The sequence below is a fragment of the Trachinotus anak genome, unplaced genomic scaffold (genome assembly GCF_046630095.1).
Source record: "Trachinotus anak isolate AG129_WGS33_773 ecotype Australia unplaced genomic scaffold, CSIRO_AGI_Tana_v1 ptg000020l, whole genome shotgun sequence".
Classification (NCBI taxonomy): Eukaryota; Metazoa; Chordata; class Actinopteri; order Carangiformes; family Carangidae; genus Trachinotus; species Trachinotus anak.
In genome coordinates, this window is record NW_027273871.1 from 2313969 (window position 1) to 2333271 (window position 19303).

The following is a 19303-nucleotide window of genomic DNA, read 5'->3' on the forward strand; positions in this document are numbered from 1 at the left end:
GGTACAGATTTTCAGTCTGTCCTGGAAGAGAGTCAGTGTTGCACTTGGTTGTTCAAATGAAAAGGGACAGAAGAAACTTGTGCAACAAATGAAAAATAGAGCCAGAGAGAGAAGTTCAAATCCTGGATCCTTGCTCAGCTCTGCACAGCTGGATAATCACAGTGTGACGCGGGTGTGAATGTCGGATCTCGGTTTCAGAGAGTTGGTCGGACACAGCTCCCCCACAGTCCAACGCCAAAAGGTGTTGGTGGGGGTTCTGAGGCCACTCTATGCATCCAGCACCTCGGAGGAAGTATGCTGGCCACTTAAAGGTGCCCTCATTCAGTGTTTTGCACCAAAATGGTTAGTGTGTATTCTTCACTTCCTTCTTCATAAAACATTTACAAAGTCAAGTTCTGGTTATATTTTATATTTTATTGTTTACATCCTCGTTGGCTAGCGTGCAGATGGGAGTTGGCATTCTGTCTGTGGCTATAGGCCAAGGCAACAAAAAGAACCATGCCTTGGGGAAAGATCATGGTTTGGTTACACAATGGTACATTGTCACCACAAGTGAATATTGTACCGCGAGATCAGATACCTTGGCAGAAAACATGAACTCATTGTTCAGTATCAATATATAAGCAACTTTCCAAAAGTGTAAATTAACAACACATCATCCTTATGTTAATATTAAGTGTAAACCGGCTACATTTTTAAATCCTAGTTGCATATAAACTTTCATTCATTCATTCAAACCTTTATTTGCACTGACGTTCGTTGAGGTTGCCCACATTTACGATGATGTCGATTGAGCAAACATTGTCAAAAATAAAGGTGTAATTTCTAGGACACAGGGTTGCTCAGTATGGTGTTCGCCAGTGTGCAGCTGATCTTGATACTCGTGAAAAAGACAAAGGAGAACTAGAGTATAAAATGTAAAAAAAAAAGGAACAGATCAAAAATTTTATGATAAGGCAGAACAGCGAACCAGTTTGAATGTCAGCTTCTCCTTCCAGCTGGAACACGTGAAGTTGACAGGTAGCAGATTTCTCACAAACAAGATGATGACCCAACAGCAAAGTCCAACGAGTTCCTGATAGAGACACTAGAAAGTCTGATCCCAGGTTATCACTGTTTTTTTTAACCTCATTGATTGATGGACTGTAAAGTTGTGTAAAGCAGATAAACTATCTGTTGCAAACACTTAAACATGCGTGTGTCAATAAGTATGTTTTAGACATATCAGAAGAGATGTGATTAGACAGCAGTACCACCACACAGGGTGCGAGATATGAGACAATTCAATAAGATGAGCAGAGAGCCAACAACACACAAGTTTTGTTTTTTCCGTTTTCATTTAATTGTCAAGAAGTTAACACCAAAATATTGTCTTAAGACTGTTGTTATAGTTTTGATTCTTGAAGTCTGATTGTTGATTGATTGAAGATGTTGACTGATGTTTCTGATCATGATGTGTTTGTTCAGACTGAAATTCAAAACTTCTAAATCCCAAATCTACAAATACACAAGAGGATTCATTATTTTTATGTAGCTTTTTGGATAGTAATACTTTCCAAATCCCCATATCTGTGTCTGTTTCGTGTTTGTGTCATAAATTAACCGTGAATCTTCTATTTTAACATGCAGATACAGGCCACCCTAAACATTTGGAAGGAGCATGTTTGGCTCTTGCTGTGGCCTGTCAGAGTCAAATCTCCAGAAATTCCATGAAAAACTTCTAAGTTAGAGTTCCCCACCTTGTAGGATACACAACATCAGAGCCAAAAACATGAACATGACCTGACCTTCCAGAGATAACAGAAAGTAAAATCATTTCTCAGGGTTTTGAATGCGCCCCACCACAGCGTTCTCCTGTGAGCAATCCAGATAAACGAGACGTCAGCGCTGTGATCGTAGACGTTGACAGCAGGGACTTGTAGTCTATCTGCAGTTTGAACTGATTTCTGTCAGGAAGTTGTTCTTGTGCACCGATGTCTGTTTTCTGACTTCTGACACCGTTTTCCCTGAGAGGAGAACATTCCTCTGCTCACCAACAGCGCTCTGATAAATCTGCAGCTTCTTATCAGGGAACTCTGAGCTGGGTTTCATGACTTAATGAGTCGTCAAATTATTTATATCTGTAAATACAGATAAATTTGAACTGTTGTGAAAAACTAAAATAGCGACTAATTAGAGGGAAATATTTTGGTATCACTATTTATGTTATAAGTGGATAAATAAATACTGTCTGACTCATCAGTTTCAATATTAGGATACTGACAATAAATCATATCTGAAAGCGATTTCCAGGAAAGTGCCTGACTTTTCTTTCTGTAAACACTTTTTTGTAAATGACACAGTCAAAGCGTCTTTGACTTATAAATGTGAAAAAGCTTATCGAAACAATAAAGACCAAGCTCCTGTTGTGAGAGACATTATTTGTGAAGAGCAGGATCTCAATATTCTACTTGTGTGCATCATAAAGTACAATGGAGTCTGGCTTTTATTAGACACATCAAAACATTTCTCTCCATTAATTATTATTAGGGCCCTTTTGAAACCTCTGAATACTAACTGTATCCCTCTGAATAAAAATGATGTATGGTGCGAAAAGGTTTATAAAGGTGACAAAGACACTAAAACTGTCACAGTGCACCAGTGAAGCAGAAGTTAAGGTCTCTTGCATTGTAAATAAGCAGAAGTTTGATTCATTTGAGTGGAAAAATGAACATTTTTGCCAGTGTTCAGCGTGAACATTTGTGCAGTTTGCCACCCACAGTAAATAACAGCATTTCCTCATTTTGTTAATAGAAAGAAAGAAAAATAATGAGGCTGGTATTTCTCAGCATTCATTTCTCAGCTTCTGTAATTCTGTGGTTTTCACTTTGGTCTAAAGCATTTTCAACGTTTCTGCCAGTGGAGGCAACACATCATGACCTAACACATTACACTGTCCACATATAGCACATCACAGAATAACAACACTGCAGTGACAACAGGCCATATGCTGAAAAATGCTTTGATTAATCACTCTATTAGAATAATATAATTTTATAATAAAGATTTCTGTCAACACCTCAGTTCAAAATAGACAAGATACAATGTAGGAAGACAACAGAAAGTTTGATTCCTTCATTTTACATTTTGCAGTCAAACATGTTCTTCCTTCATAGAATGAATGTTTCTCATTTGGTGAAAAACTACAGGGAAATAAAACATCACTATCTTGCATGCAAGTACAGTGTGTGTGTGTGTGTGTGTGTGTGTGTGTGTGCATGTGCAGTCACTTTGAAAAGATAAGGTTGAGAACAAAGCTGCGCTGTGCTCTGTGTAGCATGAAGACGTATTTAAGTGTCTCACTCAGCTTCATTACACAGTGCTTAGTGATGGGGGAGGGGGGGCAGGGTTGCAAAGTCTGTAAAATCTGTTCTGTTTTCAAGTCAGTGGAAGACTGATCGACTTTAAAACTGTCTCTGACGTATGTCTGTCTTGACAATGGTGGTTCCATAACTAGTCTTTTAATTCCTGATTGTTTTTGTCTCATTTGACCAATGTTTATTGAATCTCATGTTATTTTTTTCATGCTGGGGAGAATTTTATATAAACCAACTGGCCTCCTTCCTCACTTTAGTTTTAAATGCATATATAATGTTGTTTTGAATAGATATGGATATACTGTATGCAATTTGCTATATGATATTTTTAATTGAGTGAATACATTTGCTATTGTTGTGTAACTTGTTGCCAACACAATATCACCTGAAACTTCAATTATTTGAAGCGGCAAAATAAAGACTGTATATAAAATAACTCCACCAGTTAAGAGCAGCAGCAACGTTTGAAGAATATTGTTGAAAAAAGTAAATTACTGTCAGAAACATGGCTCTGGCAGTTTTTTATACTTGGTTTTAGGAAAACTGGAGGTGTAACACAACGTTCACCAGAATAAAAAATGCACCCTCCTCTGCCAGTTCCCTCTTCTTCTTTCAGTTGAGTCTGTACCATGTGCTCCCCTGGGCCTCTGTCTCATGCCATCACTATGGTGACAGTTCGCAGCATGCCTTATCCCAGCAGACATGTTGCCCATAGCAATGAATGTTTGGAGATGCATCAAGGGAGGCCAGGCTGTCCAGGCCCATAGGCTATACTGCGTTTGTTTTTCTGTTCCTGAATATGACAGGAGCCACAGACTTGAGAGCAAAAAAGAAAAGAAAACCAACCACACTCATCACAAACCAAAGTGATGGTGAGAAAGCAGAACAGGAAGGAGAAAGGGCTGAAACTGGATAACAAATAGACATATACTTTACAGCGATATGTATATAGTGCGGGATAAAGAGCACCTGTAAATACCTTGCTGAGATCCTTTGAGACTGTAAACTCAAGAGTCACTTAAGTGCTGTAAATATTGAGCCATACAGTACTGTGCTTTAGATACTGAAAGTAATGTGTAGAATAAATGACAAAAAGAATTCCATGAATTAATATTTATCAAATAACTTAATATAAAGTGTAGTAAACAGAAAAAAACCTAAATCAAATCAATATTTGTTGTCACCGCCTTTAAAATCTGCACCAGTTCTCCTCAGTACACTTGCGCACAGTTTTTCAAAATACCTGGCAGCTCCAAGCACCTTGGAAAACTTGCCACAGTTCCTCTGTGGATTAGATCTGTCTCAGTATCTTCTGTCTCTTTCTTCTATCTCTTAATGTAGTCCCAAACTGACTCTGTGATGTTGAGATCAGGGCTCTGTGGGGGCCAGACCATCTGTTGCCAGACTCCTTGTTCTTCTTAACATTTAAGATAGTTCTGTATGAGTCTTGCTGTGTGTTTGGGGTCGTTGTCATGCTGCAGAACTAATTTGGGACTAATCTGAAGCCTCCCTGATGGTACTGCATTATGGATAAGAATTTAAACATCAAAAGTGCCGGAAACTTTTGCGGAGTAGTTACTGAAATTGTATATGAATGTGAGTAGGATAAACAGAATAAACCAATCCATGCTAATAAAAGTTACTCGAGTAAGTATCAACACTTTACTTGACACTGACCGACGACTCTACTACTAATGAGCACAGAAAAGTAATAAATTACAACATGATAAAAATATTATATTAATACACAAATAAATAAATAAACTACAATTCACATTTGTGAACTATTATTCAAACTATAAATTGACAGTCAAAAACAATAGAAATTGCAGCAGCAGTTCCCAACTTAACACATGGTGTTTTAGCTTTTTCTGGGGTGAGGAGCAGACCAGTGAGGGAGACATCCACATATCAGCAGAATCACAGGTTTGACTCAAATGTTCCTACAAAATAATGAATGGTCAATTCATTCACAGAGAGCATCTTTAAGCAGTGCAGTAAGGAAATCATTTTGTTGGTGGTGAGCAGGTGTATCCCATGGTGCAGCACTATGGCGCCACCTAGTGGTTGAGCAGTGCATTAATGCAAAAAAAAAAAGTTTCAATCCATGGTCATGTGAAATCAAGAAAAAATCAACACAAACTAGGCAAAATAGTGTCATTTTCAATAAATATAACCTGTTCAAGAAAAGAAGCCTCAACATTTTAAGACTTTTACACGTCAATTCATTGTTACTCCTGTCAACTTATAAAAAAAATCTATAATTTACCATTAAATAAGGCAGGTTCTTCTCTCATACACTTGCAACCACTTCATGATACAAATGTATTTTAGTGGGTCTAAATTTACACCCTTAGACTGAAGCCAACATTGTAGGATCAAACCGAGTAGTACTGTAAAGTAAGTGCTGTACTTAAGTGCAATTTAAGGTACTTTCATTTTACTTAAGTGTTTCAATTTTCTGCTCTTGTATTTTTTTTTTGTACTCCACCACAGTTCAGAGGGAAACGTACTTTTAACTCCACTACATTTATCCTGTGACTTTATTTACTTGCTAATATTTTGCTGCCGTTTTGAATGCAGGGCTAAAGCTTGTACGAAAATGAACCACTTCCTTCACAACTGAAAATCACAGCAGAGACAGCCTAATTGTTTTTTGGGTTTTTTTATGTCCATGTGCTTCTTGGTTTCAATTGAGTCCAGGTATCTACTGGCGGACAGTGAAGCTGAGGGGAAGGTAATGTTTACTGCGCCTGACAGACCGAACTCAGGGAAAAGAACGCAAGTCGCTCTACGTCCTACGTCATGACGCACCGTCTCCATCAGCTGTTGACAGCTTGCAGCTCCCTTCAGTTCAATCTCGACCTCAGGGAAGCTGTGCATGCTCCCTCACCGAGTCTCTGTCGTTACTGTGGCCGTTTTTAAACGCACATGCTGTTTGTCGACCGCCCGGTAACGGAGCATATGCTGCCATGAGTGCTTTGTGTCGCCTGATCCAGAGAGGACTGCTGAGCGGCCGGCCGTCGTGTCGTCTATCCCCCGGACAGCAGCACGTCTGCGGGGTGGCTCCTCCGGTCCGGGCTGCGAGCTCATCCAGGTATCCCTGCTAGCTTCCCGGCTAACTGATGCCCTCTGTCCGCCTGAGCTGCGGCGCGGTGGGGGCGGTTCTGGGTTTAGGTGGCAGCCCAGTGTTTCTCTTTTAATGGCAGCCAGTCGATTTAACCGTTGAACATTTGTCGCCGAGTCGTGACTTTGCATCTTCACGAACCGTTAACTTTGCAGAGTTTCTATAAATGACATTCAGGCGTCTGGTTAGCAACACGGCGAGTCTCCAGTCGTTACATAAAGGACTTCATGTCAACGTTATGGGCTCTGTCTTGTTTAATGCAGCTAAATTAAGAGACCATAGCTTTGTGGAGATGTCTTATGGTATGCTACATGTATGCTAAATTATAGCATATTAGCACACTATGGCCGGATTAACCACCTGGGGGGGGGGGGGGGTAAATTTGTTGTTGGGCCCCTTTTTACCACCACAGGTCAGTATTTCCTTAGGCACCCAGAAACCAATCAACTGGCACTGAACTGATTAGCTAATTAGTCAGCACACTGGTAGGCAGGACATTTATTTTAGTCATCAATTATCAATCAATAATGTGCTCAAATTAAATTAGTACTTGGTGGATTTTTACCTGTAGTGTGGAAAACACTTCAGCCACAAGTCTGAACCAATTCTGAGTGAAGAGCTGTTGCAGTGATATTGGGATCCTAGTATGCTTGCAGAGATTCAATCAGGAGACTTGGTGTATAATTTGTCAAATAATGAGTCCAAGTACAGACCAACAAATTGTGCTTTTATACACCATTAATGAAGGTAAAGCTACAGTTCTTCTACTATGGAATAATATGACCTTGTCTTAAGATTTCTGTGTGTTTATTACTTGACACACAGAAGAAAAAAATATTAAAGCAATTGGATAAAGCACAACTTTACAACAAATTAGCTCAATATAATCTAAAACAATTAGGGTTTTAAAACTACAGGTTGACAGGCTCCGTCTTCTAGACCAGGTACACAAGTTGAAAGGTTGGAGGATCTGTCATAATAATAAGAAATAATAATAATAATAATAATATAATAATTTATTTGTATAGCACTTCCCAGTACAAATAACAATGTTTCACGAGTCAATAGTTAATATTCTACTTGAGTGGTGCAAATTTCTAATAAATTTATGATGAATCAAATTATGTAGGCAGAGACAGACACAAAGTTGCTCAACAGAAAATTAATAGACAATTATTCTGATAAATAATTCATTGCTTCAGTTATTTGTCAGTCAAATTATAGGATTTGCTACTTTTCATAGTCATACATTGCAGTTAATCCAAATGTCTTTGGATTTTGGACTGTTGATCAGACAAAACAACTAATGGATTAATCAATTAATAGATTGACAGTAAAATAAAACCTTGACAGCAGATTAATCTTTTAAGTCACTTATCAAGCAAATATGTCAAATATTCTCTCGTTCCAGCTTCTCAAACAAGTGAAATGTTATTATAAAACATTATATTAAATTTAAAAAAAGATTGTATTTGTTCCAGTATGTTCTCTAATGTTATACCAGCAGGTGGAAGCAAAATATTTCCAACCAAATATGTCTCAAATCACTGAGCGGTGCTGCCACTGTCTTCTTCTCTTTAAATAATGTCCCCTGATTTCCTGTTAATTTCAAATTAGGCTCCGCAAATTATTTTTCACTGTGCGCTGAAACAGTTCAATCATCGTTGTCCCTCCCTGAAACTTTCATCAGTTTGCACAGGCTTATTGCTGAGATTTATTAATGTTGCTGTCTAAAGTACTGACAGAAGACACAGCTGAAGAGATTCATACTAATCAGCATGGACGTTTTTTTTTTTTCCCACAGCCCAGTCAACTTGACCTATGATGTCTTTGATGGGAAAGGAGAGAGCACTCCCCTGGTGTTTCTTCATGGCCTTTTTGGCAGCAAATCTAACTTTCACTCAATAGCAAAGTCCTTGGTGCAGCGCACAGGCCGAAAGGTAATGCACTGATGAAGACATCACCCCTGTCCGTTGTTACAACACAAAACAATTCGTCTTTATGTGTTGGAGTTGGGTCTGAGCAGCCTGACACTGGCCCTCTGACAAAAGCAGGCATGGGAACGCACAATCAGCCAGTGTGTTGCCAGTTATTTGATACAAATCCTCAGCACTCCACTGTTGTAATTAATACTGATAGATAATCGTCTCTTTGGCTGAAACTCATCACCTCATGTGCACAATGCAGCCTTTGTTCGTGCTGTAAACAAAGTACTTTGCTGAGCTGGGGCCAGAAAAAATTATATAGCTGACATAAAAGTTTTTTTTTTTTTTTTTTTTGTATCTGCTCTGTTGCCTCTTTACCCCCCGTTCCAAGTGTCCTAACTGTCCTTTGACCAGTTAGGTGCTGACTGTAGATGCCCGTAACCATGGCAACAGCCCTCACAACTCGATGCTGACCTATGAAGCGATGGCCGGTGATTTGAAACACCTCTTGGCTCAGCTGCGCATCGAGAAGTGCGTCCTCATCGGCCACAGCATGGGAGGGAAAACGGCCATGACGACTGCTCTGACACAGGTTAGCAGCCGAGAAATGTCACCATGAATTTATCATGACGCGACAGTCCCCTCGCTGGATGTCACCTAACCTTTCTCGCCGTACATTTCCATCCTCTCTGAACTTAATAATCCTCCTCTGGTCTGCATGCCACACCCTGCCGGCCTGTTTCCATTTTGTCATTGGTTTTTCCTCACGACATCGTCTCGTTTCTCTCTTATCCCATCGACCTGACTCCGTTTGTAGCCTGGTTTAGTGGAGAGATTGGTGGTAGTGGACATCAGTCCTGCCCAGACCACCACACGCACGAACTTCCGTTATTACATCCAGGCCATGCAGGAGATGAAGATCTCCAGTGACATCCCACGTTCCACTGCCAGGCGGATGGCTGAGGATCAGCTGCGCAGTTTGGTCAAGGTCAGACCTGCTTTTTTATTTATTTTTTTTATTGCACACTATTCGGCGTTTGAAACAGGACAAGACAGCTGTTCTTCAATAAATTAAACCTTGGACGCAAGGTTCTTTTTTTTCACAAGGGCATCTTTGTTGTTGTTGTTTTTCAGGTGTGCACTTCAGTAACAAACAATGTATCTGATAGTAAACCTGCAGGGGCTGATGGGGGCAGCAGAAATAAGCTGTGAAGCTGTGAACATGGCACTGACAAATAATCACTCAGTAAAGTTGATAAGGCAAAACTTGTTAGCAAACAGTTGCCTACTTACCTCCAAATTCACTGAGTCATCATGTTTTCCACTTAATGAGTGTAAATATTTTCTCTCTTGTAGCTCTGTTTTTGGTCCCTACTGACTCCTGAGGGAAATATCTGATTATTTAGCTGCTAAATGCTCAGTTTTGTTCATCAGGTTGTCACTGACGGTGCCTGTTAGCTGTTTGATACTAAGCAGATCATGTAAATAAGTACGTTTTTAGAGCCTCTCCACTGAAGACAGCTGTGTGTCGTGCCAGAGGACAGTGAGAGTGAACCAAAACATTACATTTGCATACAAGTAGTCATGGAAACCATTTTGAATATAAAAACATTGATTGTGGCTGCTTTAAAGTCAAACTCATTAACGGTCCTTCCCTCTGTCAGGAGCACTCGGTGCGTCAGTTCCTGCTCACTAACCTGGTGGAGCAAAACGGACACTATGCTTGGAGGGTCAACTTGGAGGCCATCTCGGCACATCTTGATGACATCATGAGCTTCCCCAACTTTAACACTGTCTATGAGGGACCTACACTGTTTTTGGGTGGAGCCAGTTCTGCTTATATCAGGTATATAACCCCTCAGACAGACTGCTTATTTTTATAGAGACATATGTGTAGAATACTCACTGAAAATGTTACATATTGTAGAATTAATAGCCCAAATTTATTTGCAATGCTTGTTCCTATCGTGGTTTTTCAGAACAAAATCAGATTAAACACTTAACATTAGTAAACAGAGGGTTGTTATACCTCATCATGCCAGTTCTGAGGATCCATACCTTTGAGTCTTTCATTAACCTGAAATATAATTTATTCTGGATTGATATCTCCATGATCATAGCAACAAGATTCCACACACTGTTTTTTGGTCCCTTTTTTATTTACTGTTGCTATGCAACAGTTTGATCAGTCAGATCTTCAGGGACAAACAGCACTAACACAAATCACATCGTGTATATATGCATATCTCAGAGTGACAGCATTAAACAGGTCACCAAACAGGTAAGTCATTGGCTGTAGCCTCAGGCAATCATCTGTGTGTTTTAAGAAAACAATGAAGTGAGCATCAAACACAGGCGTCAACAGCTTGAGTGCAAAACAATATGACACAGTGTTAGACAGAACCTGCAGAAGGCAAAACAAAGACAATGAAAAATAAATGAAAAGAAAAAGTAGGTAAACAGAATTTGTTTAAATTAAATAAAAGTAGATTAAACTTACAAAAGTGAATATTAAGAAAGAAAGAAAGACAGAAAATACTATTACATAAAAATATTTAAAAAGTAAAGAGAAAAAAATGAGAGCACCCCATGAAGAATGGTTTGTATACATATGGGAGAAATTGAAAATACAAATTACCATGAATGTACCATTTATGTAGATCCGCCTCTTTTTTTTTTTTTTTTACCTGACATTCTCATTCCTCCCTCTCCCTGTCTTCACCCTGATCCAGCTCCGAGGATTACCCAGAAATCCAGAGGCTGTTCCCTAATGCCGACATCCAGTACATCCCAGACGCGAGCCACTGGATCCACGCAGACAAACCCTTAGATTTCATCAGCTCCATCATCTCCTTCCTTCAGTCTTAGCTGCCTCCTGTCCAGACCTCAGAACTTTTTTTTTATGCTCAGCACCTCTCAGCGTCCGCTCGTCGGAAACGAAGGTGAGAATTCAGCAGCTTCAGCAAGAGCAAGTGGAGTCATTAATGATGCTAATATTTGCAAACACCGGACCAAACTCACCATTTTACAACAGTCAGTTCTTACCTTTTAACAGTGTCAAATCTAGTGTAGTGTAGTGTAGTGTAGTGCAGACAAACTTTTCCTTTGTTTAGTCTCTCTGCCAGACAAGTAGTGTTACTAGATTGGCTGGCTGGTTTCTAGATGTGTTTTCATGGATTTTTAGATTAGTAGGTAACAATAGAAATATTTCAGATTTAACATAATGGGGCTGTTTTGGAGATGATATACTAATCCAAAGAAACTCTCATTTGCACAGTGCTTTCTTTATGTTGATACATTTATGCCAGTATAATAGAGACGTGGGTTTAGGCCAAGTACAATCTGGGACCGCTGAAATGGACCAGCAGTTGGACAGTTGGACGTAAAGGTTTTGACGTCACTGGAATGAAACACATACTGTATATCTGAGAGGCTCTTCTTAAAGAGAAAGGAAGAATGTGCAAAGCAAAAACAGTTTCTTTGCCAGGGGGAGTTTGGTATCATGTGTCAGGAGGCTCTCGCTCTGCAAAGAGGCTGTAATATAGACTTAATGTGTACAGATGGTTTGTTGTAGAAATTTGATAATAGAGATATATTCAGTATATTTGGTTTGGACTTTTTATTTTCCCATCCTCTCCTCTGTGTGTCTGCTGTATGTCAGAGATGAGGATTTTACAGGTCAGTTACAGGTCAGTTACTCAGTCAGAACTCGAGCTCATCAAGAGCGCTGGTTATATTTTTATGCCAACACAATCATTGATGAAAACCAAGCTGAAACGCTCCAAGTGCAGTATTGTCATCTGTTTCCTGAAGATCTCAGGTTACAATTGGATATGCTAGTCATTATACTCTTCTACTATTCTTCCGTCTGTCTGGCAACAAGCCGTGGTAACGTCGTCGTGTCTTTGTATTTGCTCGGTCCATTCAGTGTTTTGATGAAACATGTTTTACTGATTTATTATCTGTATCTCACTTATCTTTACAACTAAAGCGCAAGACTATATGGGTATTCTCTCAAATATATGCTGCAACAATGTACCTTGTTATCTAATTGTAATAGTGTTAACGTCATTTCTGTTTCCATGGGTTTGAACAGTACAGTCCAGTGGTGAAACTGCCATCTGTATGAATAAGCAGGGTGTTGTAAATTTGTATGTGCCTCTTTTATCGAGAGCTCCTTTTCCATTTCTGTAAAATTTGATTAAAAGATTAAAAAATGATTCTACAATAATAACTCACAGACTTTAGATTGGCAGCTGGGTTGCCAGTTCTGTGTGAATTTTCTCACAAGAAAGCTTAACACATGAGGGTGTATCCCTTCATGATGCCAGATGTTTACTACAATCAGTGTTCTGTGTTTGTTTGATGTGAATACGGAAGTCTAAAAGGCTTTAAATGATCAGAATTATGTTTTTATAAAGCTCCAGTTAGTGTAGAAGCACCCCTTCATCCCCCTCTACCATAGCACAGATTTGTCATTGTCGCACAATATTAATCGATTGTTGGGGGGAGTGCTGACATTTGAATGCAGGTCCTGTTTCAGCTTCTGTGGTGTTACAGTGGGACAAGAATATGTCAAAAGGGAGCCGTGTGTCAAAAGTATAGAAAAGTGAATTTATTCAGTAATATTGAAAAGTAGTTTGGAGACTGTAATCATCTGTTCAGGTTGTGTATTGTTTCTCTGTGAGCATGCCTTTTCTCTTGTCATCAGGTGTGACTTTGCTGTGCTATATACGTCTCAGTTTGTTCCCACAATGGTGGCGCTTATTTGAAATAATGGCATATATACATTTTAAATGTGTGCAGGATGCATATAGGAGTGGATTATATATTATTGAAAATGTACAAACTGATATTATACAATAAAATGGCAAAAATCTGCAACAAAGTTTGTTTCTTTTTTTTCTTTTGAATCTTGAAAATACAACAAGCAAAAGTGCAGGAAATAAAAGGATCAGAGGTGACATGGTGACAGTGTCTCACAAAATAAAGAGAAACGTAGACTTATATAGTCCAACACAGCAAGAGATTAGAAGCTCTTGTATGAGAATTTCATTTATTTACAACATGACGACAAATAATATTCAGGACATTAAGTGTAAAGAATTTAAGTGTTAACGGTATTAAACAAATACATGGCTCATTGATAATCAGTTGTATTTCATACATAAATTACAGGAGTTAAAGATCCAAAACATGTTCCTCCAAAAATTCTTGAAGTGACAACTGCTCCCCCCCAATGGAAAATCTAGAATCTATGAATATGCATAATAAATATTGTTTATTTCAGAAGTGTAACTGCTGAACACAAGAGTCGATGAAAACTCCGCTCTGTGGTGGCGCGTGTGTTTTTTTGCTCTGGAGCTTTCTAGATTTCACATCACACTTGTATGAGCTGCCAGTAAACTAGTGGTGTCATCACAAGAACCTGCTCAAACGTGCACGTCTTCAGCTCAGACTCAAAAAGTGAGGACAGAGAAACTTTCCCCTCCTTCAGCAGATGAATGTTAAAAAAAAAAAAAAAAGCCTTCAAGTCTCCATCTGCACCATTTTGCACCGTGAAGCTCAATCAAGTGACATTAAGTATTGACACATGTCTGACAGGAGGGAGACCAGACTCTTAGACATGAGAGCTGTGCATCAGAATCAAAGTACCGAGTGCAAAGTTATCACTGCTTCAATCGAGTGATACGACCTGGAAGCCGTTGTCGTCCCTACCCCACTCTGGATCCTGCCCCGCTGCATCGTCTCCTTGACGACTGCTCTTGCCCCGCCTCAGCTTGTCCCTCCAGGTGCGCTGGATGCTGGAAGAAGCAGGTGTGCTGGGAGTTGGAGCAGCAGAAACCGCAGTTTTGGAGATGAAGATCTGGTTTGAGTTGGTCGTGGGAGGGGTGGCTGCAGGCACAGGGAAATTGGACGGCCGCTGGATCGGCGGTCGGTTGGTTCTCCTCAGGATGCCCAGGCGGGAGGGCTTCTTTTGGGCCTGCTCCGCCTGCTGCTGAAATTGAAGCTGCTGTTGGAGCATGAGCTGAAAGTCCTCCTGTGGCAAGTAAAGGTAAACAAACAGGATGTCAGACCACAAGAAAAAATAATCATCAAACCTACAAAAGGTGATTAGTGATAGGAAAAGTGGGAAAAATGAGACAAATATGATGATGAACATTTTAAACCTATGAAAGTGGAAGTGGAGGTTTGTTCAATGTTGTTTCAGCCTTAATAAATATTTCAGCCTTCCATTGCAAGATGAATTTAAAACAAGGATTAAATTGTCACAAATGATGGGTTTACTGTGCAAAGTGCGTCATAAAGAGGACAACAAACCTGTCACTGTTTACAGGCTTCATTTTCCAACCCGCTAATAGGACCAATATGTCAGTTTTTATGAATAATGATGAAAATAGTGATTAAATGTTCTCATTTTAGTCTCCATTATAACAAAAAGTTTACAAAACGTTGTCCTTTATTATAATTCAAGTTTATAATTTGACTAATAGAGTGACTATATGAGACAGTTTTATGTTTGCCCCAAATTTGGAAATTACTAATTCCACTTCTTACATGTGTTTGGTAGCTATTCTGGAAATTATAATTCCACTAATGTATTAGGGTTTATATTAGATCTCAAATGCTTTATGCTTTGTCTCTTTTAGTTAGTAAGGGTGAAACATTTTGTGCCAACTCAGTACTATAATTTAAAATACTGAGGGGATTGCAGTTTTTAAAGGGGAAGGCTCATTAAATATATATAAATATATATATATATATATATATATATATAAAATTTATTTATTTATTTATTTATTTTTTAAGATTACAATCATGTCCTGAAAAAGAATAGAGAAGATATTTTAAAATCTGAATAATTTTTTGTCAATCAAAAAAAAAACAAACTGTGAGAATAGAATTTAAAGCGTCATTGCAGACTGGGATACTATAAACATAATACTTCTCTCTAGTTGAAATCAGTTTACGACTGAAGCAGACTCTGCTGCTCTCACCAGTAAACCTGCGAGGTGCAGTGTAGTTTCAGTTAAACTCTGCAGGGAGTCGGCCGTCACCAGCTGAACACGTGGGCCTGAGGCCAAGACACTGTGGCAGGAGACCAGCTGGCAGTAACTGTGTGCGCTGCAAGTGCTGAGCATAATGTGTGTGAATTTTAATTGTAGTTTGTGTTGTGTGTGTGTATGTGTGTTTTACAGCTGAACACATTCTGGGTTCTGAAAGTAACATGTACTTAACACTAATTAGGTGTGTGTGGTTCTCGTGTGTGTGGGTGTCCTAGTTTTCTAGATTCCACTGGCTGAGTCCCATATGTTCACATCTTCCCACCAACTCTAGTTTGCTCAGTGCGACACCATGTTTTCATGTGGCAGTTCACTCCTGCATTCATCTGGAGGCCACACCTCTGTCCCTCTCAGTTGATTCACTCTATCTCACTTCATCTCTGTTAAAGATTAAACTCCTCTCAGGTTTACCTTCCAGGCCTCGAGCTCCAGCGACATCTCCAGACGTTTCTGTACGGCCTCCAGCAGCTGGTTGTTCAGTGTCATCATGTCCGTCTTGCTCCGCAGCAGCTCGTCCTCCATCGCCTTCTTCCTGCACAGCGGAACAGAAAGAATGACACATTATAAGTCATGTCTTCAAGCTTCCTTTTTCTCCTTAAATCTTTATTCATCTGTTATTTGGAGGAGGTGAGTGTCACCATGTATGTGTGTGTGCACTCACTTCTCTATGGCCTCATCTCGGTCCCGCAGCGCCTGCTGCAGAATAGCACTGTCCTGTGCTGCTTTTCCTTTTCCAGATGTGAACTCCTGAATGGGCAGACATGCAGAGGAGGCAGGTTATGTTTTGTCACAACTTGTGTTAATCTCCACCTTTACCCTCGCTGACTTCATTCTCTCTTATCTGTTATTTATCAAAGATTCAAATCTAATCCCATTGTTACTCACACACAATGTGACTTTTCTAAACTAAACAGTAAATACCAGACAGACTCAGATCACTGATACTGTCACCTGTGAACCTGTCCGACCACATAGTTTAGCTTTAACACCAGGGTGGAGGAATATAGGGTCGTTTCAAGGTAACAATGAGGAAGATGCTTCATCAGGATACCTTTCATGTGAGCAATAACATCTACCCACAGCTGACAATATAAATTCCTTGTCGCCATGCCTAAACTCGATTAATTAGTCTTTTATCATTGTTGATTTAGGGCAGCTCCTTGTAGCAAGTTAACATAGTCAGATTTTGGATAGAAATTGTTAATGAAAACTCATCTAAATAATTAGCGACCCTCGTCACCTGGTCTGTTTGGGTCCACGAGTTATGTGCAAAGCAAACATTCCTCTGAGTTACCATGCCCACTGAAATCAATTCAAACTGAGATTGCAGGGAAACTGTGAGGAGCTTTATTTGAATGCATGTGGGTGTTGCCTTCACCTGTTTGGTGTGGCTGATTGCCAGTTCACGGGCCACACTCTGCAGCTGGGCCAGGGCCGCGTCCAGGCGGTTTTCCCCAGCGGAGGGTTCAGGTGTGCTGGACCCAGGATCTGTCAGCGGGTGCAGCAGCCGCAGGACAGACAGTACCTCCTCTGTGACCTGGGACAGAAATGAGCAGGAATAAATCATAATGATCCTGCAGGGTTGTGTGTCCTGGCACTGTGTGTGGGACCCTTACCCTCTCTCTGTGTTGGCTCCAGCCTGGTCCATCTCTGCTCTCCTGCAGTCTGTCCACCTGGGCCTTGAGCTTGATGCTTCGTCTCCGAGACAGCTCCACTTCTCTGCGCACTTCATTAAGCTGCACACAGTAAAAGTCACATCAGTACATTTTAACACTTTTTGCTGCGCAAATAATTGCAGGCCCGCACAAACAGAAAGCACCACCTCATGACATTTCACACAGTGTAAACAGAAACTGATAATCTAGATTGCTGGGTGAAACTGTGGAGGAGAGAGCCAGTCGTACCGGCTGAGCTGTTATTCAGCACACAAACACAAACACTGCAAATACGCACAGAATGAATATATTCATGGAAACACACTCTAAAACACACACACAGCTTTAAAGATAAAACACGAGGCACGAAACATTTTCCGCTCTGCATTTATCATCACAAATCAAGAGCTGTCATCATCAGGTGATAAAGTGTAGAATCATAAGGGATGTTCAGGTTTACTGAGCCTAGACGTCAGGACATGATCCTACCTCTTTATGCTGAAGGACAAGATTACTTTTATTGCATTTTTAATGTGTGAAATATTTCTGGATGACAATTGAGACTGTCTCCTCCCCGTATAACAGGTTTTATTGCTGTTTGACAAGACTGTTTCTGGCAGAACAGATTTCAATTGCACTGTAAAAAGATTCATTGAAATTACTGAATGATTTTTTTTTTTCCTAAGAAACCGTCAATCTCTCTCTCTCTCTCTCTTTCTCTGTCATTGTAAACGCAAGCAGAGTGTTATCTCACCGTTTCTGAGACATGTCCCAGTGTCCTGCGTCTATTGAGCGGCCTGCCGTTCTTCAGCAGGTCCGGCAAAGTCCCATTAATGTAGCTCCTCCGGTGGGAGGTTTCACCTTCATCGTCTAGGCAGACCGACACTGGGGAGTCCCTTGTCCCCTCTGTGGTCAGTTCACCTGGATTGTCTTTCTCCTCAGAGTGTGTGGAGCCACTGTCCTCGTCTGCGAGCTCCTCTTCACCCACATCTTTTAGATTCAACTCACTGATGAGGATCGAGTTGTTAATGGGCAGCAGATCAGCACAGTTTTCTTCCCCGAGGCCATCGCAGACCAAATCCTCCTGCTCCACCTCGTCCTCAGGTCCCTCTGGATCATCCGGCCCTGTTGTGGTCACAGAGACTTTGGGCTCTGGTTCTGCTGGGAGAACTGTCGGTCGGTAAGATGAAGAGCTGCTCCTGAGCGAGCCCATCTGTCTGTCCTCCAGTCGGTTCAGGGAGGAGTAGAGCTGTTCACTGGTGGTGAATCGAGGTCTCAGCCTCTCATTGAGGACCGAGAAAGGCTGAGCGTAGTCCATGATCCCGGGCAGAAACAGAGTCAATCAAACCACCTGGAGACACTGGAAGGCTGTGTACAAACATGGAAGATAAGCAAGAAGAAGACAGAGAGACAAGGGGGAGGGAGGATGACAAATTGAATGTCTCCAAACTTGTTTTTCCTGAACTGCCTGCGTCTTCACTGGGACACGACATGACATGATGTGATGTCACTGGAGGCTGTTGGCTTCACGTGGTCCGTCTGAGTTTTCTTCCTCCTTTTCAGTCGCTACACAAACACATGACGTGCAAACATACCAGAGCTGCTGGGAAACAAAGGAGGGCGGGCTTTTGATCTATTGACATGATCCAATTTTTCAGGTTTGACGTACGATGCCAGACTTAAACAGACAATTTACATTCAGAGTCAAAGGCAACTTGACTCTCAGCGCTGTAACTTATAAAAATAACTTATACAAAGTCAAAACCACACAACGAGTCTTCGATTTATTTTTGGAATTGAACCGTTCTGGGGAAAACACCAGATATAGTTTTTCCTCTTAGTTGAGTAATTTTTGGTGACAATCCTCCTACATACATGACAGGAGATGAGTCAGTGACACATAAACACATCCTGTTTTATAACTGAATACTTGCTGATGCCTGGTAGCTGGCTCAATACATCATTTGCAGGCAGATGGGATCTGACTTGAGTACAACAATGGAACCACACCACAATTATCAGATATTTTACCCTCAATTTAACAAAATGTTTCCTTCTCATTTCCCTGTTCCAGAGGGCCACAGTGTTCTGCCAGTTGCAAATCGTCATGTTACCTATAAAATTCTTCATGTCACGTTTTCACTTGGCTCTGCACACACTGTCTGTCTGCAGCAGG

At 40.5% G+C, this 19303-nt stretch overlaps 2 protein-coding genes across 2 annotated transcripts; one reads left to right on the forward strand and one right to left on the reverse strand.

The window, feature by feature from the left end:
• Positions 1 to 6177: 6177 nt before the first annotated feature.
• abhd11 (abhydrolase domain containing 11) lies at positions 6178 to 13296 on the forward strand. The gene is made up of 6 exons (XM_071506067.1): positions 6178 to 6453; positions 8288 to 8423; positions 8827 to 9000; positions 9226 to 9396; positions 10073 to 10254; positions 11141 to 13296. Exons 1-6 carry the CDS (start codon positions 6329 to 6331, stop codon positions 11274 to 11276), a joined length of 924 nt encoding a protein of 307 aa, XP_071362168.1. The 5' UTR covers positions 6178 to 6328; the 3' UTR covers positions 11277 to 13296.
• Positions 13297 to 13445: 149 nt separating this feature from the next.
• Positions 13446 to 18696, reverse strand: bicdl2l (bicaudal-D-related protein 2-like). Its single transcript, XM_071506065.1, has 6 exons — positions 17882 to 18696; positions 17089 to 17208; positions 16851 to 17009; positions 16134 to 16219; positions 15884 to 16004; positions 13446 to 14448 (listed from the first exon to the last, which is right to left on the reverse strand). The coding sequence occupies exons 1-6, from the start codon at positions 18443 to 18445 to the stop codon at positions 14086 to 14088; spliced, it is 1413 nt and encodes a 470-aa protein (XP_071362166.1). The 5' UTR covers positions 18446 to 18696; the 3' UTR covers positions 13446 to 14085.
• Between the last annotated feature and the right edge of the window lie 607 nt (positions 18697 to 19303).

Bases quoted from the DNA above. Each gene is read 5' to 3' on its own strand.
- abhd11 (XM_071506067.1), top strand. From the start codon at position 6,329: ATGAGTGCTTTGTGTCGCCTGATCCAGAGAGGACTGCTGAGCGGCCGG. The intron at 8,424-8,826 runs GTAATGCACTGA...TTGACCAGTTAG, and splicing joins TGCAGCGCACAGGCCGAAAG to GTGCTGACTGTAGATGCCCG. The intron at 9,001-9,225 runs GTTAGCAGCCGA...CTCCGTTTGTAG, and splicing joins TGACGACTGCTCTGACACAG to CCTGGTTTAGTGGAGAGATT.
- bicdl2l (XM_071506065.1), bottom strand. From the start codon at position 18,445: ATGGACTACGCTCAGCCTTTCTCGGTCCTCAATGAGAGGCTGAGACCT. The intron at 16,005-16,133 runs GTGAGTGCACAC...TCCGCTGTGCAG, and splicing joins CGAGATGAGGCCATAGAGAA to GAAGAAGGCGATGGAGGACG. The intron at 14,449-15,883 runs GTAAACCTGAGA...TACTTGCCACAG, and splicing joins TGGAGCTCGAGGCCTGGAAG to GAGGACTTTCAGCTCATGCT.